At 38.6% G+C, this 23,718-nt stretch overlaps 1 protein-coding gene and 1 pseudogene across 5 annotated transcripts; one reads left to right on the top strand and one right to left on the bottom strand.

Annotated features, from left to right (window-relative positions):
• Nucleotides 1-6,503: 6,503 nt before the first annotated feature.
• LOC148024766 (uncharacterized) lies at nt 6,504-10,360 on the bottom strand. 5 transcript variants are annotated; one of them, XM_087694415.1, is made up of 2 exons: nt 9,595-10,360; nt 6,504-9,429 (listed from the first exon to the last, which is right to left on the bottom strand). In XM_087694415.1, exon 2 carries the CDS (start codon nt 9,390-9,392, stop codon nt 6,783-6,785), a length of 2,610 nt encoding a protein of 869 aa, XP_087550541.1. In that variant the 5' UTR covers nt 9,393-9,429; nt 9,595-10,360; the 3' UTR covers nt 6,504-6,782. The 5 variants fall into 5 exon arrangements, with proteins under 5 accessions (XP_087550541.1, XP_087550542.1, XP_087550543.1 ...); XM_087694416.1 differs by having other exon boundaries at nt 6,504-9,424; XM_087694417.1 differs by having other exon boundaries at nt 9,941-10,360.
• A 4,185-nt stretch (nt 10,361-14,545) lies between these two features.
• LOC148024765 (transcription factor TGA2.2 pseudogene) lies at nt 14,546-15,104 on the top strand (annotated as a pseudogene).
• The last annotated feature ends 8,614 nt before the right edge of the window (nt 15,105-23,718 follow it).

Here is a 23,718-nt window from a genome sequence, read left to right as displayed (position 1 = left end):
TTATGTACATCTACAATAGTGTTTTTGGGATTCAAACAGATAGCATACAAATTCCTTGGTTCATTATTTGTACGCTGCATCCTCCATAAAGACTTCTTATTATAACATTTACCTGAAACCCATGATCGATCAATGCAATAAATGGCTCCTCAAGATCTCATATGTCTTGCTAATGCATCTTACTAATGCACCAACTACGTTTGTATGGATGATTTATGAAATATTTGTAGATTATCAAGGTTTTGTAATTGTTTTCTTTCATGATATTCATGTTTTCAATAAGTTAGAAGAGAAATATAAGAAACATCTTAAATTTGTATTTGACTTGCTATATAATACTCAATGTAAATCTTGATAAGATTTTACTATTCCAGAATCAAATTGAGTGCCTAGAACATTTAGTTTTTGTTGAAGGAATTAGTATGGATCCAAAGAAAGTCCAAATCATAAAAGATTGACCTATCCTAAGAGTGTGCATGAAGCTATATATTTTCTTGGTTTAGTAGGTTTCTACCAAAAAATTGTTTGAAATTTCTCATTGATTGCTTTACCATTAAGCATATTGTTGCATAAAAACATTGTCTTCCAATGGGGTCTTAGTTAGCAAAAGTCTTTTGATACTTTAAAATGTCTTCTAATCCACAAATCTATACTCCAATTTCTAGATCTTTCTCAACCTCTCTTTTTATTATGTGATTATTACTAGTGATTCAAGCATAGGTGTACTTTTAATGTAAAATCATCACCCTAATTGCCTATGAAATTCGAAAACTCAAATCCTTAGAACCAAACTATAATACTATGACAATGAATTGTTACCTATAGTTCATTTATTAAGCATTTAGAAAAATTATATTATAGGGTCTGAAGTTCTTATCAAAACATAGAAAAATCCATCAAACATTTATTGAACCAATCACTCATCTTTGATACAAGAGTTTGGAAGTCAAAAAGCATGAAAAGCAACAATAAAAGCATGTTTGAGCTACTATAAATGGGTATAAATAGAGATCTTAGTCATTGTTACAAATCTAAGCAAATAAACAAGTGATCTACTATAATTAACAGTACTAAAGTAAAAGACAAGTGATTCTACCTCTTTATGAATGCCTTTAGCCCAAAAAGGCATGCGTATAAGAGTTTCTAGAGAGAGAGAGAGAGAGAGAGAGATTCCATGCTCTAGCGGCAACAATAGACAGACGGGAAGAGAGTAGTAGGCGGATGGAGTCATGAGGGAATGAGAGGAGAAAACCAATCATACATGCATTATGGAGGAGAGAGAGAGAGAGAGAGAGAGAGAGAGAGAGAGAAAGTAGAGGCCAATTGATTTTTGCTAAGTTTAGGGTTTTTTTAATAAATGAGTGAGACATGCCAATTTTTTGTTAAGTTTAGGGTTTGTTTAATCAATGCAATTAAAAAAGAAAAAAATGTGTGTGTGTGTGTGTGTGTGTGTGTGTGTGTGTGTGTGTGTGTGTGTGTGTGCACGCGCACGCGCACGCATGTGCACCACATTTAGGGTTTTCTTAAAATGCAATTGAAGAAGTTGCTATTGAAGAATCAACAAAAAAATAGAGAGAGAGAGAGAGAGTGTGTGTGTGTGTGTGTGTGTGTGTGTGTGATTTATAGAGAGATAGTGACATTTATAGAGAGGGAGTAATGAAAAGAATTTTAGGGAGAGAGAGCAGGGAGAGAGTGTGTATGTATGTGTGTGTGAAGAAGAAAGAGAAATCTAGAGAAAGAGAGAGAAGGGGGAGAGAGGAGCGAGAAAAAGAGAGAGTAGAAAGAGAAGTTTAGTGAAGAGAGAGAGAGAGAGAGAGAGAGAGAGAGAGAAGAAAAAAAGAAGAGAGACTAAGAGAGAGAATGTGGAGAGAAAAAGCGATACATAGAGAGAGAGAGAGAGACACACACACACACATGATTAGAGAGAGAGAGAGAGAGAATATAACATTTATAGAGAGAAGGAAAAAGAGGAGAGAGAAAAGAATGAAGGAAGAGAGAGAGAGGGAATGGAGACAAAAAAAATTATTGAGAGAGAAAAGGAAAAAAAAGGGGGGATAGAGGAAAAAAAGAACAAACTAAACTAAATGTTATATTATATATATATATATATATATATATATATATATATAGAGAGAGAGAGAGAGAGAGACTAAATGTGAGAGATAAAAGAGGAGAGAGACAGAATGGAGAGAAAATTTTTATTAAGACACAAAGAGAACAAAATAAACTAAATGAGAGAGAGAGATTATTAAGAAAGAAATAGGGTGAAAGGTAGAGCCCGAGTGGAAGCACACAATCGGAAGCATGAGCAAGGCAAGACGTATGGGCAATGGAGCAAGAGAGAAAAAGAGAGACACACCATATGTGGAAACTCCAATAATACAATGTGTGACTAGCCTTCCCTTATTCAATAGTAGTCACTAAAAGAATAAGTAAATAAAGCGACAGTGATAGGTGCCCATTACTTGCAGTATACAAGTGTGCGGATACAATGTACATTAAGTAAATGTGGGTAGCTAGACATAAGTGTCTTTACCCCCAACAACAGGGAAGAGAAAAGGAAAAAGTGAAGAGATAAAGAATGGAAAGAATAAAATATATTGAGAGAGAGAGAGAGAGCACAAGAGAAAGAAGAAAAAAGAGGAGAGAGAAAAGAACAAATGAAGAGAAAAAATTTGTGAGAGAGGGAGAGATATTATTAGAAATAGAGGAGAGAGAAAAGGCTAAATGAAGAGAGAATAGAGAGAGAAAATTTATATAAGAGAGAGAGAGAGAGAGAGAAAACGTAGTGAGAGAGAAGGAAAAAAAGAGGGGGGAGAAAGAATGGGAAGAGGGAAAAAAGAAACTAACTAAACTAAATGCGAGAGAGAGAGAGAGAGAGAGAGAGAGAGAGAGAGAGAGAGAGAGAGGAGCAAAATACACACACAGAGGAGGGGGAGAGAAAAAGGAGCAAAATAAACACACACAGAGGACCAAATGAACTAAGTGGAAGAGAGAAGGGGAGAGAAAAGAAAGAACAAGAGAAAAGAAAAAAGAGAAAAAGTGAGAATGGAGAGAGAATATAGAGAGAATATAGAGAGAAGTTAATGGGAGAGAAGAATGAATGAAGACAGAATAATAGAGAGAGAAATTTTGAGAGAGACACACGCACACGCACACACATATTATTAGAGAGAACGAAAAAAGAGAAGAGAGAAGAGAATGAATAAAGAGAAAATGGAGAGAAAATTATTGAGAGACATTATGAGAGAGAGAGAGAGAGAGGAGAGAAAAAAATTATTGAGAGAGAGGAGAGAAAAAATTTATTGCGAGAGAGAGAGAGATTAGAGAAAGAGAGATAAGAAAGAGAGGAGAGAAAAGGAAAAAGAGGTGAGAGAAAAAATGGAGAATAAAATTTATTGAGAGAGAAAGAAGAACAAAAAGGAGAGAAAAGAATGAATGAAGAGGCAACACAAAGAGATAAATTTTATAAAGACATTATTTGTGTGTGTGTGTGTGTGTATGTGTGTGTGTGAAGGAAAATAAGAGGGGGAAGAGAGAGAATGGAAAGAGGAAAAAAGAATGCAAGAGAGAGAGAGTGAGAGAGAGAGGAGCAAAACAAGCGTGAGGGCACATACACACATAAAGAGAGAGGGAGGGAGGAAAAGGAACAAAATACACACAGAGACAAGCAAAATAAGCAGACATACACAGACAGAGAGAGAGAGAGAGAGAGAGAGAGAGAGAGAGAGAGAGAGAGAGAGAGAGAAATAAGAGCACACACACACACACACAAAGCCATATGAACTAACTGAACGAGAGAGAGAGAAGAGGGGGAGAGAAGAAAAAAGAGAGTAAAGAAACAGGAGAGAGAATAGGGAAAAGAGAATAGAGAAAAAATTATAGAGAGGAGGGGGGAGAATGAATGGAGATAATAGAGAGAGAAAATTGAGAGATGTTATTAAAGAAATAATGAAAAGGAGGAGAGAGAAAAGAATGAATAAAGAGAGAATGCAGAGAAATTTATTGAGAGAGATCATTAGAGAGAGAGAGAGAGAAGGAAAGAAAGAGGAGAGATTGAGAGATAAAATAAGAAATAGAAGAAGAGGGGAGAGATTGGAAAGAAAAAAGTTAAAACTAATAGAGAAAGAGGGAGAGAGAAAAGAAAGAGGGGAAGAACATTGGAAAAAGTGTGGAAAGCAAAGTTACCATTCGCCTCTCTCACAATGCTATTTAGCTACTGCAAAGTGGCCTAGTGTTCCTTCTGCATACAAGTAACACTAGTCTATATAATGATACTTACAAAAACATGTTATAATGATGATTACAAAGATGTGGCACAAAGATGTGTCACATAAAGCATATTTGAATTTATGTTCTATTGGTTTGTAACATGCACCATTATGCATGAGTCTAAAACTTATTTTGCTTGCCATGCATATTTAACCTCGGTAAAGACAAAGCAACAATAGGACACATATCTTCTAATGACACGACTTTCTATCAAGACCATAATGATAGGTTGCAATTTTTAATTTTGAAAAAAATACTTATAACTATACTTAAATATGATTTATAGCATGTATATGGCACACCTAAAGACATGTTATACGTAATTTTTTGTAAGATCTCACTGATGGACATACACACTATAGATGACGTTGAGAGAGCAAGAAATGGAATGGAGCATTTATATGAAACACCTAACATTTTCTATGTGTATTTGAAACATGCTTCACAAATTCATTTACAACTAGAGATTATGTTGAGAGGACTAACAAACTAAATAGAGTATATGTTTAAAGAGCTGAAGGAGATTTGTAGTTAGCAAGTCACTTTTAAATCTCCTATATTGCAATCATAAACTAATGATTTCACATTATTCATCATCTATTAAGAGTAGCAATTCTTATAAGCACAACAATTGGGGCTTCAAATAGAAGCTTTCTTACAACAATTGAAGGCATATCAAGATCCAAAACAAGGAGATACTGAGTTGAAAGGGATCCGTATGCTTGCTTGCAACAATTGAAGGCATATAAAGACCCAAAATAAGGTACTAAGGTGAAAGGGGTCCATACCTCTCAATCATCTTTCCTTCAGTTTGTGATTACAAATCTCTCATCTTTAAACCTATAAATATTAGGTTGGGTAGTTCTATTCCAAAACTCTCAATAATGTAAGCAATGATAAACCAAAGATACAACCATCATCATCCACAAATTCTTATGCAATTTTACAATTGCAAATAAAAGTCTCATGGAACATCACCTTTGATGGGTAAGGCAATTTTATGCATCATTATCTATGGTGAGATGGTTTTTGTTTCATCTCCTTTAAGGCTTGGTTTTCAAGGAAGATTGCACTACTCCTTTCTTAAAGTCTCTATTATCAAGCAACATCTACAATATGTGATTAATATAAAAGTATAAATTAAATAGATGCAAAAGGTTGCAAGAAGTAAAAGCAATGTTTTGAATGAGAATTTGTTAAGTTTGACCATGCTATTATCATGGCACAAGTATGAGTGAAGTGTAAAGACTATAAAAATGGCATAAAAGATTGCTTCCTAGAGAATGAAATAGTCATGTAGCTAACTCCATGTGCGTAAAGTGATAGATATACTATAAAGTGTTTTGACATTTGCAAAGTAGGGAAAAGGGATAAGAAAGCCTGTTATGATTATAATTTCATAAACATTAATCTGAATTTTGTTTCAAGTTTCCTCATCAATTCTTTAGGTGGCCTTCATCAAATTCATGCATCACCTAAAGATGAATAGATGAATACATCAAAAGAAATGTGTTTTGAATGGGGAGCCAATCTTTTCCCCATGCATGATGAGACTCCTCCCTTTATGGCATGCCATAACATAAGACTCCAAGAAAATCCAACCATGTACAATACTTGGCTTGACCAAATGAGAGAAGTTATGCAAAGAACTGGCGAATATACTTGAATTGTTTCAATCATCTCTATCAAATACTTACAAACGTACTTATTCTATCACAAGCATCTTCAATAAATCACAAAATGCTATCTTCTGATCCCACTCCTCAAGAGTTCATACATCTATACGATAAAGTGTCGTGACAATCCAATCTACCATTCTCTTACCACGCTCAATTGAATCTGCATTTTGTACCTTAGCACTCCAAACCTAATCTACCAGTGTTGCAAAGTCCAATATACCCTCCTCTTACCACACTCAATGGCATCCGCACTTCTTAGGATTCCACTCCAATATCTATGCTTGAGAACAAAGGATCCACTACCATCTTTGTGATCAAATCCTACATACAATACCCCACTACAATTATTTCAAAACCTGTGATGCACCTTAAGGTTGAAGATGTGCTATTAACAACGAAGGCCTGAAAGCTATAACATGATATATCACACAAGTGTGTCCACTTGCTTGTTCTTCCTAGTTTTTATGATTACTTGTTTCAGACCATTGGCTTACCATTGCTAGAAATCTAGCCATTGGTGCAGCTCATTAAATCATTTGACAAACCTCAAACATGAAGCCTTCATTAGCACTTGCAAAGACTAGATAAATTACTATTCTTTCTTGGATGGCTCATTTGCACTTGTAGGGTTGACAAAACACCTGCAAGGGGGAGCTGGGCTGAACAAAAAGGCCCTCACCTTGCTTGGATTTGTTGTGATATGTACAACTTTGCAACCACAAAGCAAATTAAAACCTACCTTGACTCTTTACATGGACGAGTTTGGTGGTAGGCACCACATATTTTTCTGAACAGTCAACAAGAACATTGAAAAAAGAACGGTCTCATACTCTAGTCCTCAAACAGAGTACAATGAGCAATGCTTGGAACCCATGCTAGGCCTCGTGTTTTCACTGTTGGCTTGGAGTTCCACCACAAGCACTCCCAGTTACAGTCACAAGCACTGGGTGGTAAGAGGTTGTCGGAATCCCCATTGCTAAATTCATTCTCAACCAATACAAACGCTTTTTCTACTTGACAAGATGCCTCGAGGTCTGGCACCACAAAATGCCTCGAGCACTTTCTCAAGTTAAGCCTCCAAACTCCAGTGGGTGCATCTGAGATGGAACGGTGTTTATAAGAATCAATTTTTACTCTCCCTGACAGAGCATACAGGTGGTTGAAATGACCTACTAAACGGCTGATCCGTGCAGGAAGCTTGGTTACAACTGACCAAGAATCCTGCTGAGAATCATAAACTTTCAACAGGTTATCTTTCCAGTCTGCAACAAACAGATTGGAGTTGCAAGATGTCATGGGGCCTCGTTCAAGTCCCCTCCTCATTCCAGGGCTCATCCTCTGCCATGTGCCTCTTGCTACATCTAAGATTTCTCCATCAACATAATTACCTGGGGCTGTACCTTCACCCTTTACAAAGAAGTGTCCACTGTGCTCAATACCAACACATGCTCGCATAGAAGTGTTCATACTGGAGATAATGCACCACTTGTCAAGTTCAGGGTTATAAACCTCCACAGAAGCTCCATCTTCTCTGTTTTCACTACCTCCAGCAACATATATCAACCTATCTAAAGAAATTGCTGCAGCATGGGAGCGTGAGACCTGCATGGGAGCAACTGCAATCCAATCATTTCTACAGAAATCAAACTTATGAACCCTATTAGTACATTTGTTTGGTGAAATGAAGGAGTTGATATCTGTCTTTCCCCCACCAATAACAAAAGGTGTCCCTTGTGATGCTGTGACGGTGTCAATTTGCCACCAATCATATGGATCAATTCCCCAATCACATACCATTTCTGATTTAGGTAAAAGCTGATTTTCAAGAACTGAATCCCACTCAGGAGATATGCTCTGGCAAAAGGAGAGGTGGTCATTGCTTCGTGGTAAAGGAGGAAGACAAAACCATCTGCATGACTGTAAGCTGAAGATGTGGACTTTATTACCATGGACAACCAGTGATATAAAGGCTTCTTTAATCCCAAGTGTTTTTCTTGCCTTGTAGAACTCTTCAGATGTAAGAACTGCTCTCCACTGTCTAGATACCATTCGGAAACGAGGATCGTACTTAATAAATGAAACCCGCATGAGACATAGCTGTGCTAAATCATTTGGAAGGCCTGGAATCAAAACTCCAGATTGAGTTGTTTCTTCTGTGCACAGAGACTCTGATGAAGAAAACCAATTCCACTGACAATTGGAAGGATCGTAAGGGTATGGTTGATCCCAATTTGTAGCTCTTGTAGACGAGTTCCACTCTAGATTAAGAGGGGTAATTGGAAACTCCTCACATGGAACAGAATCAGTTGAGGCAAATCTAGACCAGGCATCCTGGGGAAGATAGCCAGGAATGGACTCTGAAAGAGAAGGGCTACAGGGAGATATTGAGCCATCTCCAAATGAAGCACGAGATCCTGTCATATAAGACTTCTCAGAATCAAAGGATTGTCCCACTGAGTTTGATGGAAACCTTTCCAGAACTGGGGTACATGGAGAGACATCAGATGAGATGGCAGAATCTGGAGATAAAGCATAGCAGTCAGAATCTTCCAAATGGAAATTGGGATAAGACAGTGAAATAAGCACCTCAAATTCTGGCTCAGAGATTGAACAGTAGCATACTTTCTCACAAATTTCAGAAAAGGATGTTACTGTGCTTATAACTTCACTGAAACCAGAACTTGCAGGTGTAATAACCGTAATTTCTCCTTGTTCTGAGCCAAAGCTTGAATAGCTTCTATCTAGCTTGGCAAAGTTAAACCCTTCATTTTCATCGCCTGAAGCATCTGAATTGAGGTCTGCCAGACCTGCAGGAACCTCCAGATTGATGCGGCGTAGCCTCCTCTCTTGCTCTGGACATAGCTTACAAGGGCTTCCTTTTGCCAGATCAACTAAGAAAGGTATGCACCAAGGCTGATCTTCCTGAGGCTGTTCCACTTCAGACATAGCAACTCCTTCTCCCTCATCCTCTTTTACTGCCTGATCTTCCTCTTCCTCATTGACCTCCTCCACTTCCTTCCCAGCACCTTCTCTCTCATTCCCAGCTCCTTCTTCTCTCTCATCCTGTTTTACTTCCTCATCTTCTTCCTCTTCCTCCTCATCTTCACCTTCTTCCTGCTCAGATTTGTACTGTTTGCAGTTGCTCAAATGTTGGTCTTGCCATTTCCTGCTTGCAGCCCAAGGAATTTCATCAAAATCGTTGTCACTAACACTGCAATGTTGATAACTGTGCAGACCTAAGAGTGCCTCATCATAAAGAGACCCACTTATGTCATCCAAGCTCCATGATCGAATGTGATTTCTAGGTCTCTCCAGGGAAAAGGGAGCTATTCTGTCGCCTGCAGCAGAGAAAGCATCCTTCCTTTTCCCATGTCTAATATGGGGGAAGCTTTTTCTTCGGCAGCCATGTCTGTTGTTCGAGGAGCTGCTTGTGCATCCCATCGCCGTCCTCAACAGAGCACTTCACCTGCATGCTGTCCTACAAAGCAAAAAGAAAAGAGAATTATCAAGGGCAGCATTCCAATGCACGAAGAAAGGGGATGTGGCTCTCTGTACATGCCAGCATTGAAATTGCCAAAAAAAAACACAATAATCTTTAGACATTTTCCCATATGGAAAAAGGGACCCTTTCCCTTGTTTTTACCTTGAGTGTTCAACATGAAGAGCTTCTACTCAGGAGGCACTGCATACCTAGCTAGGTAGGGCTGCCAGCATGATGCCATCCCTTCCTCAGTGAAGCTCATGATATTGTCGCAATTCACAATGTGGGAATTACAGTGGGAATTTGTCTAAAACTTGTGAAAGAACAAAGTGGGAATTATGGTGGGAAGTTGTCTAAAACTTGTGAATGAGCATGTGGTCTCTCTGCGTCAAAGAGATTAATCTAGTGATTCATAGAATTAAACAACAATGATCCAAGCCAAAGCAATATTGATCTCGTGATTGAGAAAGTTGTGCAACTGTTTATCCAATGCCTGAGCAGTATGAACCTGTAAAGATTTATCAGGATTCCGCATCGATAGATGCTTTCCCCTACGAGAGCCCAGAAGGAAATGCCAGTTCTGTTTTCGGCCTTGTCGAATAACCTCAAAGACCGACAATGGAGGCCGAATGGATCCTCTACGCAAGCTCCTCCTTTCGAAAACCCAGCTTGAAAGAAGGGATCTTGTCGTGCTTTGCCAGCCTATTATGTGATAACTTCAATGGCTGCTGACAGGATGCAGAAGCACCCGTGAGAGGAGGTGAGAGGGTGATATTAGCTCGGTCGCCCTGATGGCTCTGCACCCGATTTGATTCCTGCGAGGAAGGGGAAGAATGCAGACCTACCTAGCCACATAGACGCACCCAGTCCTTTTGACCATCAGAAACAACATCGTCCGAAATAAGATTCGCAGTGTTCACAAAATATGATTATTGGTAGCATATACAAAATCCTTCTCCTCAAAACTTTGATGGGATTTTTAAGGGATGTTTAATCAAACTACATGTATTCGTCCTTTTATAAACTTTTAAGGGATTTTTAATCAAAACTTTGCTGGGATTTTTAAGGAATGTTTAATCAAACTACATGTATTTGTCCCTTTATAACTTAAAAAATTTTACATTTCAAGGTTTTAAAGCTTCTTTAAGCCAATGGCATAGTGGTTTGAGTGTGGATTGAGTTTGAAGAGTGTGTCAGTTCAAACCATGCGCCCCGCATCCCCACAAAGGCACAATATATATTCGCTTCAAAAGATTTTTCTTTAATGTGAGGTCAATTTTCACTATGCAATTTGTGAGTGAGAGAGTGCGGGTTAAGGGAAGTAAAGCCAAGTGGTTTAAGCAAGAGGCCACATGGCCAAGCTCTTCATGCAACTTATTGCATGGAGCTTGGTTGGAGAGCTCCTAAAACGAGCCAACAATGAGAGCGGGAGGATGAGGAAATGCCTAAGAGTAGTGTTAGTCCCAATGCTAAGAGCTATGCAAGGATAGGAGCTATAAAGGAATAGCCATAAATGCAAGAGAGGAGAGGAAGGAAATGAGCTAGATGAAAGTGGTGAGCTGTCGATGGAGGAGCTCATCAAGTAGCTAGTCACTAGAAATAGCTCTATCAATAGCAAGGAAGATCTTGGGCTACATTTTGATGCTAATCTACATCTTGTAGTAGACGTATTGACAAGATTTATGATAGTAATATGGAGAATAAGTCAAAGGGACCTTCAAGGAAGTTTACACTGGAAGCAAACAAGGTGTGTGCAAATTCTTGTGATTCAATGAAAGGGTGGCGCTAGTGTTCTTTACACGAAGACCACCTGAACCAATGAAAACTACCTCTTGGTTCAATACAATACTCAAAGGAGAAGTGGTAGATTAGATATACTAGGGAGGGTATGGTTTCTTCAAAGTAGTGCTCAATCATAAAGTAGTGTTCAAAGTCATGAGTCAATATGTGTATTTTGTAGAAATTACATGGTGCAACAGCAGAATCTAAGCAAGGAGTGGAGAACACACTGTAAATATGAGAAAAATAAAAACTACAGAAACTACTTTAATTTCAAACGAACTAATCAAAGATGGGTCTGTCCAACCATGCCCTCCACTGTGAAGCTTAGATGGCAATCCAAATAGATAATAAGTGAAGAGCTTAAGGGTAGCTGGAAGAACTCTAACTAGGTGAAAGATAGATTGATGATGGCTTTGTAGGGGCATTTCTTTTATAGCCTGAAAAGGTAGTCTAGTCGGGCTATTCGACCATATTATGAACCTTCTGTAGTCAACCAAGTATTCCCTTTATCATTGGGTCAAGGGTGCTTCCCACAACTTGATACATTGTGCCTTGAATTGTTACCAATATAACTACTCTATTTAATCCAAAGGGTAGATCCACAAAGGTCACCTTTTGCCATTTGATCACATAGATCTCATCTGATATACAAGCTAGGACCGAACCAATGTCTCTGCTTACACATGGCTTCTCCTCATAATGGGTGCCTTACAAACCATGGATCATCGATGGAACTTTACAAGGGTGAGGCATCGAACATATCTAACACCACCCTTCAAAACCACCTGTAGGTGAACTACATCCTTGGCCCAACACCAAGTTTTTGAAGATAAACTTGAAATAGATAATTCATAAGAGCTTTGGTGAAGATATCTACTCCATTCTCCTATGTTGTACAATAGACTAGCTCTATTATTCCATTCTCGATCAAGTCATGCACATAATGATACGAAATCTCAATGAGTTTGATACATGTGTGAAAAATTTGGATTTTTGGCAATGGAGATGCAATTTTGATTATCCCTCTTGGCATTGTTGGATCTTCATCCTGTACTTCCATATGCCATAAGACCCTCCTTAACCATACTACTTCACATGCAACAAAACAAGTTGTCTTGCACTTTACTTCGGTAGAAGACAATGCCACAATTGGTTGATTCTTACAAATTTAAGAGAAGATTCCCGAACCTAAAGAGAAACAATATCTAGAAACTAATTTCTTGGAATCACTGTCACCTGCCCAATCTGAGTCACAGTTCTCCATAAGCACACTTCTAGAACTATATGTGATACCATAGTCAAGAGTTCCCTTCAAGTATCTAAGCACTTGCATCTCAATTTTCCAATGATTTTCTCATAGTTTGTTTGAGAACCTGCTCAAAACACCAACAACAAAATCAATATCTACCCTAGTGCTACACAAGAAGTGGGATTGCCAAACCTCCTATACCTCCCAATGTCTACTAATATTGATTTATCCTCAATGAATAATTTCGCATTGACCTCCATAAGTGTAGCTATCTCCTTACACTTGGTCATACCAAATGCTTTTAAGATTTTCCATGCATACTTTTTTTGAGAGATGAAGATTTTGCTAGGCTCTAGCCAGCAGACTTCAATCCCCTAACAATTCTACAACGATGCCCAAGTCTATCATTTCAAACTCAAAGCTCAAAGCCTTTCAAGTAAAATGGATCATATATTTATACTCACCTATAATAAGAAGGTCATCCACATATATGACAATCACTATAGACTTTTCACCACCATCCTTGTAAATATATAAGTTAGTATCTGAGGCATATATTTTGAAATTCGAGCCTAAAAAGAATTTATCTATCCATTAATACCATACTCTAAGGGCTCATTTCAACTCATACAATGCTTCTTCACCTTACAAACTTTATTTTTAGAATGGGGAACCTCAAATCCTAGTGGCTAAGACACATACATATCGATATCTTTTGCACATTACAAGGATTATGGGTTCATGAGCACTTCACATTGCACTTGTCCAATGCACTACACTTGGGGGTCGTCTCCTAATTTTATCAATTACTTCCATGCCAAGGGTTGGTTTGATGCATGTTTTGCATCATCGTTGAGTACTAGCATGGCATGATGCCCATTGTAGCTATAGGCAGTAAATCTTAGATGCATGCACACTTGAGAGAACACATTTCATTATGCATTCACAATTCTTTGCATGCACGAGAGTTGGGATATTCATCACTTCAATAGGAACCATTAGTTGAGTGGAAAAGGTAGTTGGGTGAGTTTTGAGGGTCGTGAAGGACGCTGTCAATTGTTGTGAGATGGGTTGTTTTCTTGGTCAACATTATAAGGACTATTTTTTAATTGAGTGACTGTGAGATTTTAGGAGGGTGGAGCAAAGTACAATATTTATCTTGCTGAGTGATGAAAGGTAAGGTTAAAGATTTAAAGTAATCAAGGAATTTTGTTGGCAACTTGCATTATGTATGGGCACATGTAGATAGGCTAGGCACTATATTTTTAATGCATCCATCTTTTCCTGTGGAGCATTGCTTATATGATTGCATAACATGGATCCAATTTTGCATTTTTTTCTCAAATCATGTGTGATGGAGCACAAAGTTCATCTTCAATAGCATATTCTTGTTAGGACACATTGCATTGTGACAAAAGCTATATATCTAAAGAAAAAAAAAAGTTTTTGAAAGCTCAAGGGTGAGGAAGTTTCGATTTCCTTAAGAACTAACATGGGAAAAGGGTATCAAGGAACCTAGTTTATTGATCTTGAGGGGGTGGCTTGCCACCCATTGACACCATGGAAAAGTTGACAATCCTACATAAAGGGAATTGAAGTCTTGATGATAATGTAGGATGACAAAGATTAAAGGAATATCATATACTTCATAGTGAAGTCATGGGGCTCCTTGATGAAGTATCTTTATTTAGTGTGGAAAAAGTTAGTGTAGCAGCAATTTTTTGAGTTAATGGAGTAATGGACATTGTGACCTTAGTTGAAACTTGTTTTGATGGTTATGCAACATTAGTTTCCATGATATTCAACTGAGGGTCTCTCCACAAGACAAGTAAATCCTTTTAGAGCACTTGAGCATTCAAACATCATATTCAAAAAAGTTTCATAATTACATGCAAAAGAACACTTCAACAAATCTAGAGAGACATTTAGATTGTCTGAAAGATTATAAATATGACTATCATTGAATCAATAAATGCCATTATGTATGGATCATTTGTGGGCATCATCAAAATTGCAGCTACCTTTGTCAGAAGAAGGACACAATAGTAAATTTGGGCATTTATAAGATACTAACACTGATTGATGTTGGCTCATTGGACACCACGACAACAAGGCTTCTATCTTGGAGGATCTTCTAGAGATCGTAGTCATCCAAGTGTTGCAACATTTGATATGGATTATGCTTGTTGGGTGGAGGAGTAGAATTGATAGATTTATGAGCTAAGGTATACTTTAGCTGCTCATGTGACAAATAGTGATTCGCCCTTTCTTGTGGAACATGGCATAGCCCATTTTGATGAGCTTTTCCATTTGAAGTGTATTGTTGTTAAAGCTGATGTTTTCCATATTGTTTCTAGTATGTGGAAGTCACCAGCAGAGTGTTGCTTCATGTGGATGGGTAGTTTTCAGCCTTCAAAACTGTTAAAGATTTTAATTCCTGAGTTGGAGCCACTCACCAAACAACAACTATTAGCGTAATATGTAACCTGCAACAATCTTCACAACTGGCAAAGGATGCTTTGTCTCAAGGGATGGAAGCTTTGCACAGTAGAATCTAGTTGATACATTGTCTAATGGGTCTCTTGGTACTCTAAATGTTGCAAACTACATGGGTTAGATGGCCATGCTATGGGCAAACTAGGGATGTTTGCTAGGCCCATAATCTTAGACAATATATACTTCAACAAATGAATCGCATCCTCACAATTGATCACAAGTAGCAAGGGGCCAAACCATTTTTTCTAACGAGTTTGAAAAAGATGATAATTGATGCCAGGAGGCATATTCCACGGTGGATTCCGTGAGGTTTTACGGTGGATTCCGTAAACTTAGATGACCGGGGCTCATACGCAAAGAGGATTCTTTGTGTGAGAAGTTGATGGGGACGCCTGTCCTTTTCGGGCGTTTCATTAATTTAGTGTGTACATGGGTGATTCCATAGCGGGTGATTCCGCAAAATGCATATTAAATTAATAAGGGTTTATGAGTTTAGAGTGCGCACTCGTAATAAATTAAGGTTAGGATTTATTTCTAACCAGTTGATTTATTTATGTAGCTGAAGACTGCTAGGTAATCACTTTTGTCGGTTTAATTGTGTTATTTTACTAACAATTGTGAATGCTTCAGTTGATGTGTAGAGATAGCAGCAGTGGCGGAGGAAAGCATTGGAGTCTAGCGGGTTTTCGACCTTTGGACTATATTTTGATAGGCGCCACGCCTATATTTTGTTATGTCTATAGAGACATCGATTATTTATTATTATTTTGTATGCGCTTATGCGCCTGGATATGTTATTTCTATTTGGACATTGAGATTGGGCGTGCCAGACACTATGGGCACCGTCCATTAGCTTTATTTTCCTATTTTTGGTAGAAAGCAAACTCAAAAGCTAAAAGCTTGTCATATTTTTGTAATTGGGCTATTTTTGAGCATAAAGATTGGAAATATACATTAAATACATGCTTTGTGAAGCGCTCACACAAGGCATGGGGGAGATTGAACCCAATTTGTCTCTTGTCTCATGTCGTGCTTGCTTTTACATGGGTTTTTGTGCTAAAAAGTAGAGTACTTTGTTCTTGGGGACCTTCCGGGATTCACCACGTGAGCTATCTGCGTTCGATTTGCGCACCAGTGGTATCAGAGCGGAGCAGAGATCAAGGGCTTCCAATCGCTACCAATCTCGGGCGAAGGCGGAGCTCCAGGAACAAACGGCCTCTACAGTCAATCTCGTCGCGAACCGTCGATACAGGCAGACTTCTGGCGATCAAGAACCCATGTTTCCACTGTCAGATCGCGAAGGACCAATCTCTGTCGGCGGAGGACCACTCATACATGTTCTTCATCAAGTCGTTGCAAACAGAGATAAGATTTCTTCTTAATCAAGTTTAGTTTGACCTTAAAGCTTAGTCTTAAGCTTAAGAAGCTTTATAAGCTTCAAATCGTCAAATCGATTGGCAAGAAGACATCTCCGAAATTTCCGCGTCAGTAAAAAAACGCCCCCCCCCCCCCTTCACGAAAAAAACGGCGGCCTGTTTTCTCCTTCTTAAGCTTATTAAGCTTAAGCTCAATTCATTAAGCTTAAGTTACTCCAAACTCTGCAAGTCAGTGAAGGCAAACAAGTCTGCAAACTCCGGGTCTCGCACTCCAGAAGTCAAGTTCAGTAAGTCACTTGGAATCAAGTCCTGCAAGTTCTGCAAGTCGGCTAAGTCCAGCAAGTCAACAACTCTGCAAGTCTGCTAAGTCTGCAACTCTGCAAGTCAGACTAAATCAGAACTGACTAACGCTTAAAACTCATAGAAGACTTGTTCGTATGCAAAAACTCTGAACTGGAAAGTTGTTCGCAGCAAGCTGTTTTACCTATCTACAAGTTCGTTGAAGTACTTTCAGCAAACGGAGACAGAAATATTTCAGAATTTCTGAAAATTGAAGAAGAAAATACCCAAAAATACATAGCCTTGTAACCCCAAATTTGAGCTACGCTCATCCCGCTAACTGATTTTGAGTGAGAAAGGTTTGTTGAGTTTTACAGGATGACTACTCCACATATGGATGATCCTATGGTTGAAGACGACCTACCCGAGCCTACCATGGAACAAAAGCTGGATCTTATCATGCTGCAATTGGACGAAGAGCGAAGAGCTAGGCAAGCCTTGCAAGCGCAATTGACAAAGCTACAAGGAGCGTCCACTGATAAAGAAGAACCTCAAGCTGAAGATCTGATTCGCCGTACCATCGACGCCACTCTTGAAGCACAAACCATTCGCAAGGAATCCAAGATAAGTAAACGAAGTTTCAAGTTTCGCACTTTCAATGGCATAAGAGAAGGAAAGACTGTTTTATCATTCATTAGCCAGTTTGATGATTATTTCCATGAGGAAACTTATCCTGAGAAAGATAAAATCAAGTGTGTTACTAATCATCTGATAGATAGAGCATCACTTTGGTGGACTGTAGTCCGCAAGAGTATAGAATGTCCTGCTACATGGGAAGATTTCAAGAAGAACTTCATGCAAAATTTCCTACCACCGCAATTTCATGAGAAGGCTATCAAGCAATGGGATTTACTCCAACAGCGCGATCGTGAGCCTATTCCACAGTATACAGAGCGTTTTTGGAATGCACTCCTACAGCTACGCATGCTTGAAGACGTACCAGAGACGACACATAAGCGGAAGTACATGTCTGGACTTCTTGGACATTACTACGCTGAGGTGAATATGTTCAAGCCTGCTACCCTTGAAGACGCCATCTCCTTAGCCCACGACACTGAAGATAAGTTATGTGGAAGAGATCGACGACCACAGCCATTCCAAGCAAACGGTAATTATGGATCTAAACAATTCAATTCAAATTTCAGAAGGTTTAATCCAGGTCGTTTTTCATCACCATCTTTCTGCAAGAATTGGCCTAAACCACCTGCATTACCATCCACTGTCAATCCAAATCCTAAGCCTATCCAACAAGCAAATCCAAATATACCCAGACTCCCAGCCATTGCAAATAATGTGACCAAAGCCAAGCCCATCGTATGCTACAAGTGTCACCAGCCAGGGCATCTCGCAGCAAATTGTCATTCAAAGAAGCCATCAGCACATATCAACTACCTTGGAGCTATGGACGAAGACGAGCATGAGGATATGCCGGATTTCACTGAAGAAGAAGATGATCCTACTACTACTTCCGACACTTTACCAGGTATGCCTACTTCACATTCATTGTTGACTATGAAATGTATGGTGCATGGAAAAGAAAGAATTATATTGCATGATGACGGTAGTACCCATGACTTTATTTCAGCAAAATTGGTAAAGGAATTGAAATTGCATACAGTACCTACGCACTATCGCATAAAAGCTGCATTTTTAGGTACTAGGTACAATGGCACACAAGAAGTTCAAGATTTAGAAATTCAAATTGGTCCATATATTGAAAGAAGAAATTTCTTAGTTGTCCCATTACAGTCTAGCGACATTATTCTAGGAATGCCATGGAGACACCAACATAATCCCAATATAGATTATTCCACACACACAATGAATATTAATTTTCAAGGAAAATCTATTACATTATTTGGTATGCATGCATCTCATATGTTTCCACTGCTTTCGCATACTCAAGCAAAACGTGCACTACGCAAGAATACTAAATCATATCTCATTTGGGTGAATGAATTGCACGCAAAAGAAACTCATATGCATCCTAGGCATAAGGAATTTCTCGCGTATTTTAAGGATTGTTTTGGAGAAGACCTACCACCAGGTTTACCTCCATCACGTCCAGAAGACCATAAGATTGACCTAATACCTGGCACACAACCACCTTGCAAAGCCCCATATAGGCACAATCAAATAGAGCAAAAAGAAATCCAGAGTCAAGTAGAAGAATTACTAAATAGAGGTTTAATTCGACCTAGCAGTTCTCCATTCGGTGCACCTGTGCTCCTAGTCAAGAAAAAGAATAATACTTATCGGATGTGTATTGACTACCGAGCATTAAACAAGATCACTGTAAAGAATAGGTATCCTATACCTAGAGTTGATGACCTTATGGACAAACTGCAAGGATCTTCTATATTTAGTAAAATTGACCTTAAGTCTGGATATCATCAGGTGAGGCTAGATAGATCCGACATATTTAAGACTGCATTCAGGACACAGTTTGGCCACTACGAATTCTTAGTCATGCCATTCGGATTAACTAATGCACCTGCCACTTTCAGTAGAATGATGAACCGTATTTTTCTAAAATATCAGTATTGTGTGATTGTTTTCTTTGATGATATTTTAGTATTCAGTCAAAGTGAAAAAGAGCATTATGAGCATTTATCATTAGTTTTTCAATTACTGAAAGAAAATCAATTGTTTGCAAATCCTGACAAGAGTGAATTCTTTAAGACAGAAATAGAATATCTAGGTCATATTGTATCAAAAGAAGGAATAAAAGTTGATCCTAAGAAAATTGACGCAATATTGCATTGGCCTATTCCTAAAAATGTACATGAATTACGCTCATTCCTTGGTCTTGCTAGTTTCTATAGGAAGTTTGTACGTAATTTCTCATTACTTGCTTTACCACTGACCAAACTTCTTAAGAAAGGCATTGTTTATCAATGGACTGAAAACCAGCAGAAATCCTTTGATTTACTTAAACGTGCATTGACCAATGCCCCTGTTCTACAATTGCCTGACTTTAACCGACCATTCTTTTTAGTTGTGACTGATGCTAGCGGATCAGGAATAGGAGCCGTGCTAATGCAAGACAACCATCCAATAGCATATTCTAGTTCTAAGCTGAAAACCTCTGAGCTTAAATATTCCACTTATGACAAGGAACTCTTAGCAGTTGTACAAGCATTAAAACAATGGAAGCATTATTTAATGGGTTCAGAATTCATGATAAAGACAGACCAGCAAAGCATTAGACATCTACTTAGCCAACCCCAAATTTCTGACCGTCATATCAAATGGGCTTCATTCATTCAAAGTTTCCATCCTATCATTCAATACCAACCTGGAAAAGAAAATGTAGTTGCTGATGCATTGAGTAGAAGACCTGCAATTCATAACATTTCTATCATATCTTTTGATTCTTTAATTGCTATGAAAGACACATATCACCAGGATATTACTTTTTATTCTGATTGGCAAAAATTAGTTCAAAATAATTTCATTCCTGTTGATTCATTGTCATATAATGATGGATTCATGTTCTTTGAAAAGAGACTGTGTGTTACTATTCCATTCCGATCTTTTGTTTTAAATGAAATTCATTGTCCCCCATATCAAGGTCATAGAGGTATCATTTCTACATTACGCATGTTAACTGAAGATTTTTATTGGCCGCATATGGATGCAGATGTATCTAATTTTGTTTCTGAATGTTTGATTTGTCAAAGAATTAAAAGACATCATGGTAAACAGTATGGGTTATTAATGCCTTTATCTATTCCATCTAAACCTTGGGAACATATATCTATGGATTTCATTACTGGCTTACCAAATACTAAATCTAACCATGACATGATTTGGACTATTGTAGATAGATTTAGTAAGCAAGCATATTTCATTGCATGTAAGAAAACTTTAACAGCATCACAAGCAGCACAGTTATTTTTGAAAACTGTTTTTACTAACCATGGATTGCCGATAGTGATTATTTCAGATAGAGATTCTAGATTTTGTAATAACTTTTGGATTACACTGTTTGCAAATCTAAGCACAAAGATTGATTTCTCATCTGCATTTCATCCAGAAACAAATGGACAAACAGAAGCCACAAATAGCACTATTTTAGATCTTTTACGTGCATACACTATCTCTAAACCTCAGACATGGGATACTCATTTACATTTATTACAATTTGCATATAACAATACACCGCACACATCTACAAAGAAAGCACCTTTTGAAGTTATTTATGGACATAGATTATCTACCCCTGTTGCATCTTTGTCTAATAGAATACAAAGTGCCGATGATATTGCTGTTATGCATAACACTATTTTTGATGAAGTAAAGGATATGATTGCTAAAGCCCGACAATCATATACCAAACAAGCCAACAAGAAAAGACAAGCCATGAATTTCAAAGTTGATGATTATGTTTGGCTTAGAATAGAAAAGCGTAGACTGCAAAGTGTAGATAGACATCCAGTTGTTAAATTAGCCCCTAGATTCTACGGACCATTTAGAATCATTCATAAGATTAATGACAATGCATTCAAGTTAGAACTGCCATCACATTGGAAAATTCATAATACATTTCATATTAGTTTATTGAGACCATTTAGAGGACAATTACCTATCCACCCTGTCTATGAAAACCCACCTTTACTAGAAGAAGAGATTGAAATTCTTGAACCAGAAGCCATTATAGACACTGACTACATGACCACTAGAACTGGCCGAAGGTATTCTAGATATCTAGTGAAATTTAAGAACCATCCTGTAGAGGAAGCACAATGGATGCACGCTAGAGACCGAAATGCTTTCCCCACTCTGTTAGCTCCACATTGAGCTAATAGCAATTGAGGTCAATTGCTATCCCACCCCGGGGGTATGATGCCAGGAGGCATATTCCACGGTGGATTCCGTGAGGTTTTACGGTGGATTCCGTAAACTTAGATGACCGGGGCTCATACGCAAAGAGGATTCTTTGTGCGAGAAGTTGATGGGGACGCCTGTCCTTTTCGGGCGTTTCATTAATTTAGTGTGTACATGGGTGATTCCATAGCGGGTGATTCCGCAAAATGCATATTAAATTAATAAGGGTTTATGAGTTTAGAGTGCGCACTCGTAATAAATTAAGGTTAGGATTTATTTCTAACCAGTTGATTTATTTATGTAGCTGAAGACTGCTAGGTAATCACTTTTGTCGGTTTAATTGTGTTATTTTACTAACAATTGTGAATGCTTCAGTTGATGTGTAGAGATAGCAGCAGTGGCGGAGGAAAGCATTGGAGTCTAGCGGGTTTTCGACCTTTGGACTATATTTTGATAGGCGCCACGCCTATATTTTGTTATGTCTATAGAGACATCGATTATTTATTATTATTTTGTATGCGCTTATGCGCCTGGATATGTTATTTCTATTTGGACATTGAGATTGGGCGTGCCAGACACTATGGGCACCGTCCATTAGCTTTATTTTCCTATTTTTGGTAGAAAGCAAACTCAAAAGCTAAAAGCTTGTCATATTTTTGTAATTGGGCTATTTTTGAGCATAAAGATTGGAAATATACATTAAATACATGCTTTGTGAAGCGCTTACACAAGGCATGGGGGAGATTGAACCCAATTTGTCTCTTGTCTCATGTCGTGCTTGCTTTTACATGGGTTTTTGTGCTAAAAAGTAGAGTACTTTGTTCTTGGGGACCTTCCGGGATTCACCACGTGAGCTATCTGCGTCCGATCTGCGCACCAGTGGTATCAGAGTGGAGCAGAGATCAAGGGCTTCCAATCGCTACCAATCTCGGGCGAAGGCGGAGCTCCAGGAACAAACGGCCTCTACAGTCAATCTCGTCGCGAACCGTCGATACAGGCAGACTTCTGGCGATCAAGAACCCCTGTTTCCACTGTCAGATCGCGAAGGACCAATCTCTGTCGGCGGAGGACCACTCATACATGTTCTTCATCAAGTCGTTGCAAACAGAGATAAGATTTCTTCTTAATCAAGTTTAGTTTGACCTTAAAGCTTAGTCTTAAGCTTAAGAAGCTTTATAAGCTTCAAATCGTCAAATCGATTGGCAAGAAGACATCTCCGAAATTTCCGCGTCAGTAAAAAAACGGCCCCCCCCCTTCACGAAAAAAACGGTGGCCTGTTTTCTCCTTCTTAAGCTTATTAAGCTTAAGCTCAATTCATTAAGCTTAAGTTACTCCAAACTCTGCAAGTCAGTGAAGGCAAACAAGTCTGCAAACTCCGGGTCTCGCACTCCAGAAGTCAAGTTCAGTAAGTCACTTGGAATCAAGTCCTGCAAGTTCTGCAAGTCGGCTAAGTCCAGCAAGTCAACAACTCTGCAAGTCTGCTAAGTCTGCAACTCTGCAAGTCAGACTAAATCAGAACTGACTAACGCTTAAAACTCATAGAAGACTTGTTCGTATGCAAAAACTCTGAACTGGAAAGTTGTTCGCAGCAAGCTGTTTTACCTATCTACAAGTTCGTTGAAGTACTTTCAGCAAACGGAGACAGAAATATTTCAGAATTTCTGAAAATTGAAGAAGAAAATACCCAAAAATACATAGCCTTGTAACCCCAAATTTGAGCTACGCTCATCCCGCTAACTGATTTTGAGTGAGAAAGGTTTGTTGAGTTTTACAGGATGACTACTCCACATATGGATGATCCTATGGTTGAAGACGACCTACCCGAGCCTACCATGGAACAAAAGCTGGATCTTATCATGCTGCAATTGGACGAAGAGCGAAGAGCTAGGCAAGCCTTGCAAGCGCAATTGACAAAGCTACAAGGAGCGTCCACTGATAAAGAAGAACCTCAAGCTGAAGATCTGATTCGCCGTACCATCGACGCCACTCTTGAAGCACAAACCATTCGCAAGGAATCCAAGATAAGTAAACGAAGTTTCAAGTTTCGCACTTTCAATGGCATAAGAGAAGGAAAGACTGTTTTATCATTCATTAGCCAGTTTGATGATTATTTCCATGAGGAAACTTATCCTGAGAAAGATAAAATCAAGTGTGTTACTAATCATCTGATAGATAGAGCATCACTTTGGTGGACTGTAGTCCGCAAGAGTATAG

This window comes from Lygodium microphyllum, chromosome 15 (assembly GCF_053477565.2).
Source record: "Lygodium microphyllum isolate KBCC chromosome 15, Lygodium_microphyllum_v1.1.10, whole genome shotgun sequence".
NCBI lineage: Eukaryota > Viridiplantae > Streptophyta > Polypodiopsida > Schizaeales > Lygodiaceae > Lygodium > Lygodium microphyllum.
The sequence above is the reverse complement of the archived record's forward strand: the minus strand, read 5'-3'. Positions and strand labels throughout refer to the sequence as shown.